Source organism: Pteropus alecto, unplaced genomic scaffold (assembly GCF_000325575.1).
Source record: "Pteropus alecto unplaced genomic scaffold, ASM32557v1 scaffold134, whole genome shotgun sequence".
Classification (NCBI taxonomy): domain Eukaryota; kingdom Metazoa; phylum Chordata; class Mammalia; order Chiroptera; family Pteropodidae; genus Pteropus; species Pteropus alecto.
Genome location: NW_006436283.1, coordinates 4,571,774 through 4,582,516, shown reverse-complemented (window position 1 = coordinate 4,582,516; position 10,743 = coordinate 4,571,774). Strand labels below are relative to the sequence as shown.

Sequence of the window (10,743 nt, the reverse complement as noted above, 5' to 3'; positions counted from 1 at the left end):
AGAGAGAGCGATGAGTAAAACGTACGTGGAGCATGATAAAGGCTGTATCTTACTACATTTATAACTTTTAACTTACTAACATGCCCTAGACGCATCTTGGAGCTTAAAAAATATATATCTGGTCTCCACAGCGAGAGAGTCTAATTCTGTAGATCTGGGGTGGGATCTGGGCGCGCATGAGCTCTCCGAGGCTCTTCGTTGATGCCGTTCCTTTGTGAGTTGTTAAAACCCCTCAGTGATTTTGTTGCCCTACTCAGGTTGAGAATCACCATGTTAGGAAGAGGGAACAGATTTGTTTGGGGGCATAGAGAGGAAGTAAGTTATCAAATATATCTGGGTCTTGGTTTCCTCATCTGGAAAAGGAGGCAGAGTTGGACTAGGTTAGCTACTCATTTTTTTGTGGTCTCTGCCAGTCAGGAGGTTCTTTGGTGGTTACCCAGTAATTTGTATTGTTCGGGGGATTTCGTTGTTGTTTTGTTTTAAACGTACAAAAGATTGTTTCTCAAGTAGGTGTAATTGGGAACCCCTTGGAGTGCCCCTTGTTCAAGGTCCTGTTCCTAGGGGAGCACTCACAAAAATGAGGGTGACATGTGAGAAAATGGGTTCACTGGTGCCAGTGATAAACTATAGACATGAAGAAACGTGCCGAATCCAGGGCCTAAGGTCACTTCGATTTAGGTCCCTTTTCTATCTTCGGATATAATTCTGGCCACCCAAATCACTGAAAGTTTTTTTTACATTTTTTCCCATTCATTCAGTTTTATTTTTTTCCTTCTATTTAAGAAGAGAAAGGCGGATTGGTATCTGAAGACTATGGAGAGGAAGATATTTCTCGCCTCGGGGGTGATGAAGATGGTTATGAAGGAGAGGAGGATGAGAACAGCAAACAGTCGGTAAGTAAATTTGTTCCCAAATCCAGAGCTGCTCAAAGCAACATTTTATTTGGCAGAAACTTTCTGAACTGTCCCAACATCGTTCCATTTCATGCCTATTTCATTCCTTCCCCACTTCAACATGACACTTTGGTGTCGGTTAAGGAAACTGGGTTGGATATCAGCAGTTCTGTTTGAAAATCAGATTTGTTTTCACCTAGAACATTTCGTATTAACCTTTGAATTGAAATTTTAAGAGAAAGATGATAGACTGTTTTATTTAACCCAGCTATCAGTGGGTGCTTAATGTTGGTTTTCCCTATTTAGATAATTTATTCCTTTTGTAGGAATTTATTCATCCTAATTGGTATATCATATGTATCTGCAATCAACTCTGTATTATTTTTAATCTTGGTTGGGGCTCATTCAAATTTTTCAGTTTATTTAAAAGATTAGATAGGAAAATTATTATTGTGTGTATGTGATTTAATTCTTCTTTCTCAATATTTTACTTGGCACTTTCTATCACAGTGCCCTTGGTCATAAATTGTACCTGAAGTTTAACATGTGTTGGCTAACAAAGAAAATAGAATTTGTGTCTTAACCAGAAAAAATTTAAATAATACACTATCCCCTGAGCATCATGAGCCAAAATCTAAAAGTTTGGAGAAAAACAAGGATTCATGCTTAGCACAAAGACATACAAAGTTGAATCTGGATATTTAGCAGCAGCTTTAATTGAAACACTTTAATCGTACTTTATTATCTGTCTGAAAACTTGGTTAGGCATCGATATTTAAATATTACCATTAAAGTGCTTTCCAAATTCAACAGAACCATGCTTTGCGTTTTTTGCTCTTTTAAAAGATACTTTTATGCCCTTAGCCCCACCATTATACTAATAATTCAGAATTGACTGAAATTGGTTAGAAAAACTTAGTACATTTTCTTTTCCTGAATTTTCTGAAGTGCATACATACTGGCTTAACATTCATAACTATTTTCTTTAATAAATACACATGATGTGTGTTTTCGAAGTGTTATTCCGCATTTGCTTTGCTTAGAATTTTTATATTTAAGCTTTATTTCATATTTTAGTAAAATCCTCTCCAATCCCAATTCTAGAATGTGATTGTTTTTGGCCGAGCTACATCTCTGATATTTGGCATGATTGGGTTCATTTTAAGGAGATTATGGAGATTGCATTTAAAACGTTTGGCTCACTGACACCTTACAGGACAGTTAAAGCTCAAAGCCTTTGGTGTAGTTTGTTCAAGTCTCTCAGGTGGTGTTTATATTAACATTTAGAGTGCTGTTTAATCTTAGGGTTAAAAAGTGTAGCTCGACTGAGAAAAGCAGTTTTAAATGAAACTTAATCTTTTCCTGGGCGTTAGTTAAAGGCTCCTGTGCATTGGGGTGTTCTGGGTAGTGGGACAGACGTGGATATAGCTACCTAATAAGGGAGCTGATCTTTGAACTTCATTGGCATTTAGTGGAATGGTGTGCTAGCTGTTGTGATGCCAGTGCACGCTTTGGAGAGTGCCTTGCCCACGTGGTGCTTTGTGTCAGGCAGGCCATTTGGATAAGAAACAAGGCTTGATAGATTGGGTCAATGGCAGTTGTCTGAGAACTTGGATGGAGGCAGGGCCCACTCAGCTGGGACCGAGGAAAGCCTAGGCATTGCCCTTTAGTCGTGCCTTTCCCGGGTCACTTGCCCTGGTCATTTGACACCTATTTTCCTGCTCTTCATACTGGTGCAGATGCTACTGGGTCTTGAAGTGCTGGGGTGTAGTTGCATGGAGGTCACAGCCCTCTGGCGGTGAACGATGTCAGTCAGATGTGTTTGTGTATATGAGAAGCAAAGAAGGAAAAAAAGTTCATGTTCCTGGTTTTAAATAATTGATATTTCATTGGAGACAGTATGCCTGTTTTGTACTGTGGGGCCTGGTCTCAATCTTTTCTGAAGCATACTGTGGCCTTTCTCCATTTTTATGTATGCGATTTTTAATCTTAGGCGTTTTCATTAACATAGACTGTGGCACTGCTAAAGTAATGACTTTGAGCTGCCAATGTTCTTTTTTCCCCTCAGAACATCTCCTTCCCCCTTCTCTTTCTCCAGTTCTGGGTCATGTGGCAGGGGAGGGGTCTTTGGCAGGGTGACCCAGGCTGGGTAAATTTCCTCTGACCCCTAGTTATGCGTGGGCGGACACTTGGGCCCACTCCTTCAAGCTTAATCCTCTAAATTCTTTGTCTTGTAGGAAGATGACGATTCAGAGACTGAAAAACCTGAGGCTGATGACCCAAAGGTATTTGGTGTTGGCTCTGGTGGGTGGCTGGATGCAAACGAGGCATTTTAACATTATGGTTCAGTTCATCTGTCCGGTCAAGATCTGTCCCACTAACACTGTGCAACTGTGTGTAAATTTTCTGGGATGAAACCAGTTTTATAAAGAAAGCTGGAGACCACTCTGAAATGCGTAAGTCTTGAGGTAGCTTGGATTGCCAGCCCTGCAGATAGTGCCAGATCTCCAGACTAGAGAGGCGAGAGGCGTGGCTGAGTACAGCAACCCACCTGGGCTCTGTAGCCAGGTGGGCTTTGTGGGGTCACTGCCCCTACAGGTGGGTTAGATATGGGAATGTTTTTAGAATTGAGAAGCCATAAGGGCTGCCTTGTGTATTCTGGATTCTCAGTCATCTAAATACAAGGAAGGGCCAGAGAGGGTGAGACAGTGAGGCCTCTGCCAGCTGCTGGGGATACCGAGCCTAATCCTGTGTTTTCAGAATTGAATAAACGGTGAAGAGTGGTCTTTTTTAAAACAACATAGCCAGTTCTTATACTTCCCACTCTTGGATAAACCATGCAGAATGGTCTTTTCTGAAACAACATAGCCAATTCTTATTGGATAAACCATGCAGAATGATCTTTTCTGAAACAACATAGCCAATTCTTATAGTTCCATCCTACTAGCAGCCAAGAGTAATGAGCAGCGTTTCCTGTCACACTCCCTGACCCAGTCACGGTGATGGTTAAGACACCCCCTCTTGTCTGGCTAGCTTGCTGTACTGTGAACTGGGCATTCGTACAGGTGTGTCTTTTGAGGAAACAGTCTTTAGTAACAGACTTCCCTCTCCCTGCAAATAGAAAGACTAATTCCATTATTCTAGGCCTGAGGAATAGGAACCACGTTTTGTGATTAAAAACTGATTTAAAACCAGGTGAGGCCTTCAAGGCGACCTGGTGGAATTTAGGAAAATTACACCCAGTTAGAACCTAAAATAGTAGTGCATTTGAAAATACAAAACGAGATGTTCCAAATGTGAACTGTTCCTGTGATGGATAGATCTGTTTGAAACCACTGAAATACACCCATGAAAGGCTGTGGACGATACAGAGAAGAAAATATTTAACCAAGAAAGTTTTGGCACCAGCACATAGGAGAGAAAAAAACGTATCCTAGGAACTGCAAATGCAGGCTCTTTTCTGTGTCTGGTGAGGAACCCAAGGACTCATCCAGGTGTTACCAGCAGCAGGTGGACCTGTGGCCTGGATCAGGGATGGTCACAGCTCTGTTTGAACTTGGAATATTAGTATTCATCTTCTGGCTTATTATGTGGGTGTATGGGCCTCGGACCCTGTGCATAAAGTAAGCCTGAGGAGACACCAGTGTTGGGCCTTCAGTGGTGGAAGGAAAGGAGGATTTGTGGGACCTGGAGCCTTTATGTGTAGAGTTACCAGCCTTCGCCAGAAGCTGGAACTTCCTGGGGAAGCTGGCTGAGGAGCAGGATGTGTGCACGTGTAACTCGCCCCTTCTGGAAGACAGTGATTCAGACAGAATTGGGGAGCTTGTCGTTGTGTCTTTTGTGCTCAGCTTTTCCTTTCTCAGTCCCACAAGAAGGTTAGAAAGATGTGTCATTTTACTTGCTCTTGACTGATATGCTTTACTGTGTTTCATTCAGTCATTCGAATTTCAAGTCTGATTGTGTAATGAAAAGTTTTTTGGAACAATCTCTGATCCCGTTGGGGAGCCCTCAGAAATCAGAACACAAAATTCAGCCCTCAGAGTAACTCGGTGAATGTAGTTCTTTTGGAGGGGCGTCCTCTTGTCCTTAGTTGGCCTAGCAGAGGCCCACCGGGGGAGAAGGACCATGAGGCCTCATGGCGTCTCCACGCTCTAGGACCAGTCCCCAGCCTGAGTCCCTGGGCACCCCTTTCCTTAGCCCTGGCCCTGACTTCCTCTCCCTCCTGAACTAGCATCAGACTGTCTCCCCTATAGCATACTTCACCTCAAACCGCTCTCAACTCTCTCTCTATTCCAGAACTTTTCTGGCACACATAAGTTTCATTTTACAGTATCTTTGTATTCTAAACCCTAGTTTTGAATATTTCTGCCTTAAGTATATGAAGTTTCTAACAATAGGATACCTCATAGGAGGTGTCATTTTGTTAGCAAATGGATTGATGTCATAACTGTCTTTTCCACTAGGTGGCACTCCTTACTTTGGCTCTTTAAGTTTTGTTTTAATTTTTTACTACAGCAGTTCTCAGAACATTTTGGTTCCTTTACACAATTAAAAATTAGGATCCCAAACAGCTCTTGATTTTGGCTTTATCTGTTGGTATTTATTTTCTTAGAAGTTAAATTGAGAAAATTTTTAAATCTTTATTTTAAGCTAACCTATTACATTTTAACATAAATAACATTTTTATGAAAAATCACTATTTCCGAAACTAAAAAGTTAGTAGAAAGAGAGGCATCGTTTTGGCATTTTACAAGTTTCTTAACGTCTGGTTCCTTTACGCAATTAAAAATTAGGATCCCAAACAGCTCTTGATTTTGGCTTTATCTGTTGGTATTTATTTTCTTAGAAGTTAAATTGAGAAAATTTTTAAATCTTTATTTTAAGCTAACCTATTACATTTTAACATAAATAACATTTTTATGAAAAATCACTATTTCCGAAACTAAAAAAAGTTAGTAGAAAGAGAGGCATCGTTTTGGCATTTTACAAGTTTCCTTAACGTCTAACATCTAGCTTAATAGACAGCCAGGTTCTCAACTGCTGCATTCAGTCTGTTGGAATATGTTGTTTTGGTTGAAGTGTTGGAAGAAACTGTCTTCACAAAGATAGGTCGCTGGAAAGAGAAGTATTTTAATAGCCCTTCAGGTGCTTGTGGATATTCTTCTTTGATACTTCATCAGAACTCAACAAGTGGTAGTCTACTAAAGCTTAGTTAATTGCAATATGGAATGTGCAAACTTATCGATGAACTTATATGCTCTGCTTCATTAAAATCCATGGTCTCTCTTGCACTTTGAATGACTTTTACCCATACATGATACTACGTCATCAGACACTAGTGATTTGGAAAATGTTGGTTCACTGAGTTATGTACACCTCCTCAATGTTGACACATTTTATTCTTTAACATCAAAAAAAAATCGTGTTTGTCAGTGACATTATTGATCTTCTCAGATAAGCCATTAAGTATTGGGGAGCCGTCATGCTTTCAGTGGGGAGTACTCATTTTCCCAGATTCTAATTTTATCATTGCCAATCAATACTATCAGAGTTTTCCTTGAAATGACAGGTTTTGTTTTTGAAAAAATGTCTACCAGATATCCAAGTCAAAATAACCATAGTTTGTCAGTCATTCTTTCTAGTCAAAATGGTGTTCCATGAAGAAAGCAGCTAATTGAGCTCAGAACTCAAACAGGCCCGTATGTGCTTTCCCTTGAGGTAACCAGCTTTATGCATCCCTCTCCTTCATCATATAAAATGCTAAAAACAAGTTGTACTCTGGGATCAAGGACATTCGTAAGTGAAATTGTCTGTTTTTTTTTTTTTTTTAACTGAGCGTATGACTCCTGTTAAAATGTGGTGCCGCTGCCTTGATCGATTCTAAAGGGCCAACAATTGACCCACCATCGCTCCTCTAGATGTCAACACAGTGAAGAAGGCAAATCTGAGTATTATGAAAATAATTTTGACCTTGCAGACCCCCAAGCGTCCACAGATCAACTTTCAGAACCCTCGTTCTTCAAATTAAAGCTCGCGGGCTGGTAATATTAAGTAACTGTTCACTGCTTTCACTCCTCTACACGTGTCTGTTAAGCTGTTAGCCTTAGGGGATCTTGAGCTCATCAAGGCGGGAGGGCATCCAGAGTGAGAGACACCCCTGCCCCGGTGATGGAGGAGAGTGAAAGATGGAGTCAGAGACCTGGGTTTGAATTCCAGCTGTCCTCGGGGAAGTCCCTTCACCTCAGCGTTTCTCATCTGGAAAATAGGCATCATAAAATCTGCCTCGTTTATTTCATGAGGATTCACCAAGTAAAATGTAAATGAATACTTAGCCTAACAGTGTCTGGCACGTCTGTGTTCAGTAGCATTAGGTACAGTGACCAGTACCACCTGTGCTCACTTCCAGGCTGGTCACACATGCCATCAGCCTATTTTGGAATATTGAATTCTGCATTTAAACTGGAGTGCACTCAGAGAGAGAAATCTTAAAGACAAGGAAACTTAAAACCACGTCATGTGGGGGAAGTTAAGGAAATGGGAGAGAGAAGGCTGAGGAGGAGCTGAGAGTTGTCTGCTCTTTGAGGGTCTGGTAAAGGAAGGGAGGTGGCAGCCAGGGAAGCCACACGTGAGCAACAGAAGGCGTTTGCCTTCATCTGACGATGAACTTTCTGTCATCTGGCCAAAAGTGGGTCGAGCTACTTCAGGAGGTAGTGAGCTCGCTGTTAGACCTCTTTCAGACAAGTTTTAGGAAACCATTTGTCAAGAATGTCCTAGAAGGAATTTGTGGGTTGCAATTGGACTAAACCCCCAAAGAGTTTCCTGGGACAAGACTTGGGCATTATGGATGACCAGAGTTGAGTATTCTTTAACTTCATTATCTGTCAGCTTTAGAAAGTACAAGTGCAGAGTACAAAAACTTTGAGAATTACCTTAATTTTTATCACTCTGATGTTTGGGGTTACCAGTGAGTGCTCGAGTAAGAAATGATAACTCCAGACCCACCTCTGGGGAGCCTTTGGTCCTGATCCATCAGCCTGGGGTGGCTTAGGCATTGCTGAGATTGCCCTGAACTCAGGAGAGGAGGCTGGATGGGGTGGCTGAGCAGCCCACAGAAAACAAGGCTTTGGCTCCTCTGTTCCATCGTGTCCGTTTCTCGAACTTCAGTTTTCTGGTCTTAACCTCTTCAGTAAGCAGCCTGCCTCAGATGCTCTGATTACTCAACAGAACGGGCACTGCTGTCATAGAGAAAGTCAAGACAAGTAGTGGCAGTGGAAAGTGGCAGTCCTTGGTCCAGCTCCTCACTGCAGGGACGGGGTGCCTGGTGGCTCAAGTGTTTCCTCTTCCTGTTCACCCTTGGCACATGAGCTTCCCTTGTCACCACTCTCCTTTGTCCATGTTTTACCTCGGTTGCCCTGGAACGTTTTCCTTGTTTATTTTTTTCCCCATTCCCACAGTTCCTGTGGATGAAGGTATTTCCACTCGCTTACTGTCCCTGACACACCCTTCCTTTGAAAACAAACATGGGCATTGATGACCTGGCTCGAGAAAGCTGGAGCAGCCCGTTGCCAGCAAACTGGGAGGGCTGGCCTCCCCCGGGGTGCTGTGGTCCAGGCTTTGACCCCGGGAAAGAATCCTCCTGGCCCAAGGAGCAAACATCTGGCAAAACAAAACAGTGTCCCTGGGTCAAGGAGGTGGCGTCGGGTGGGGAAAAAAATCATTTCAGCATTTTTTAAAAGGCGTATTTAACCCCAGTTAAAAGAAAACATTTAAAAAGTTCTTTGGGCCCAAAAATAATGCAGAAATGTGGGGTTCACAGCATGGAGCTGGTCTGGCAGACCTGGAGTCAGAAGGCCTGGGCTGAGCGCTGGCCTCCCTCCAGCCGTGGATCACAGGCACACAGCTGAACCTTCACCGGCTCATCTGTGAGGTCAGGGCTGTGGTACTCACTTCACCAGGTGGCTATGACAGCGGTATGCGATGTATGTAAACGTACTTTTCACAGTCCGATGTCTTAAATGTGTTCTGTGAGTTTGAGACTCTGTAGGGCCACATGTCATTTTTACCCGATTTAGGAAGCTGTTCTAAGATGCAGTTGTTAGCACTGCTGAGCCTCTTTAGCCAAAGTGCATCTAATGTTATGCCCTCATCCTGTGGGGCAGAAATTGGCACATTTCTCTGTTCAGAGCACCCTTAGGGGGTTTTCACAAAACTCCTGGAGAATCCTCACTTGTGGAATATTCTACTGAAACTTATTTTTCAGCATGGGACAGCAGAGATTATCTGTTAGAGCTTAACTGTGGACTTTTCCTTAGGGATCTGTGACACGGAAATGGTTATATGGCACTTTTTCCGGTGGTTTCATATCAGGGTTTGGTTTGTTTTTATATCGTGCATGTTTTATTGTCCAGTTATTATAATATCAAGATGGAAGATTTTGCAAAAGGGGAAAAAAAATCACCTAATTTCAGTATTTTAACAGTGTAGTCATTTTCATTCTTCCATCTTTTTATGTTCGCGCCCGTATAACAGGGTGTATATTTTGTATGTAGTTTTGTTTCCATTTGAATTATAAACATCTTCAGTGTTGCTACAGTTTGGGTAATTATAACAGCATGATACAAATGAAAGATTAAAAACTAAGCACTTAAGAATTATGCAGTATGTGAGTTATGTGTCAATAAAACTGCTACAAGAAACAAAATTTTTAAAGATTTTTCTAAATATCTCCAAATGGGAAATGGTAAAGAAAAGGCTGAGACCCACCAACGTTTGTTCTAGTAGTGATAACAGACGTTAGCGACACACTTTTTCACATCAGTTTCCTTAGACCTTGTATTTTCAGCTAGCTAGCATAAAATCCAGAATTAGTACATTGTATTAGCAAACTATGCGTATATTTTTATAGTTATTGAATAAAATGCTGTGTAGGCAGTTTCTGTCCAATGAGAGTCTGCGATGGGCAGGAAACGTGCTGTGCTCTTTACAGGGGTCAAAAAAATAACTCATTCTTTAAAAGTTGAGTTCTCATTGCAAGTCCACGTGATTATTCACCTGGTAAGGGAGGAGGACTTGGTAGGGGCCAGGATTCAGTAGCGTTTCTTCTGTAAGCCCCCAGGAAGTCTCTAAGCTAAGGATAGGTGGTGGCGCCCACTGTTGACATGATTAAGTCTTCAGGACCAGCCCTTCCGTTTAGTCTACTCAGACATTACTCACTGGGGCACCATGGACTCGAGCTGTTTCTACTGTTCATCATAGTTAAAAAGTCATAAATTTAGCCATTTCCCCATTAAGTCAAGGGTTTAACACCTGCTTTGCTCTGTGACCTGCTGCAGGGTCATTCCTGAAGAGACATTTTTCCTCCTTGACCTTTGATATTGGTTCCCCCAGCAGTTGAACCAAGGGCTTCCTAGAGACCGTTAATTATTTCTAGCCTTCTAGTCGAGAGGGAGCAAGCGAGAAGTTGGGAAGCAGTATCACTGGTGTCGGAGTCAGACAGACTCGGGTTTGAAGTCCAGTATCGTCATCTGCTGGGCAAGAAGCCGCTTCATTGTACTTTGCGTGAGTCTACTCGTCTGTAAAAGAGAAATAATGTCTGCCTCATGGGGTTACTGTGAGACTTGAATAATGTATGTTAGCTTCTAGTGAGTTCTGTGTTCAGGGTATGGGAGGAAGAATGTACGCTTGGCCCCTCCATCTTGGTTTTATCCTGCCTGCCCCATGTTCTGCCTCCCATACCCCATGATCCTTTAAGTGCTGTTGAGAAGAAGGAAAAAAAAAAAAAAATGCAGCGTGACTCACCTAGGACCGGAAAAGGAAACAACCCTTGGCCATTGCTGCTTTGGGAGCCATC

General features: G+C 42.1%; 1 protein-coding gene and 1 long non-coding RNA gene across 5 annotated transcripts in view; both read left to right on the top strand.

Moving 5' to 3' along the window:
• Positions 1-10,743, top strand: part of SAP30BP (SAP30 binding protein) — a 33,110-nt gene that overhangs the window by 494 nt on the left and 21,873 nt on the right. For 2 of the 4 annotated variants that reach the window (XM_025046999.1, XM_006912218.3), the window contains exons 2-3: positions 784-893; positions 3,131-3,178. In XM_025046999.1, coding sequence (XP_024902767.1) covers positions 784-893; positions 3,131-3,178 — 158 coding nt within the window. The remainder of the gene's footprint in view (positions 1-783; positions 894-3,130; positions 3,179-10,743) is intronic. The other 2 variants (XM_025047000.1, XM_025047001.1) reach the window with 1 other exon arrangement.
• Positions 3,187-9,541, top strand: LOC112480010. The gene is made up of 2 exons (XR_003046414.1): positions 3,187-4,321; positions 5,907-9,541. It is a non-coding gene; the product is annotated as an uncharacterized LOC112480010 (long non-coding RNA).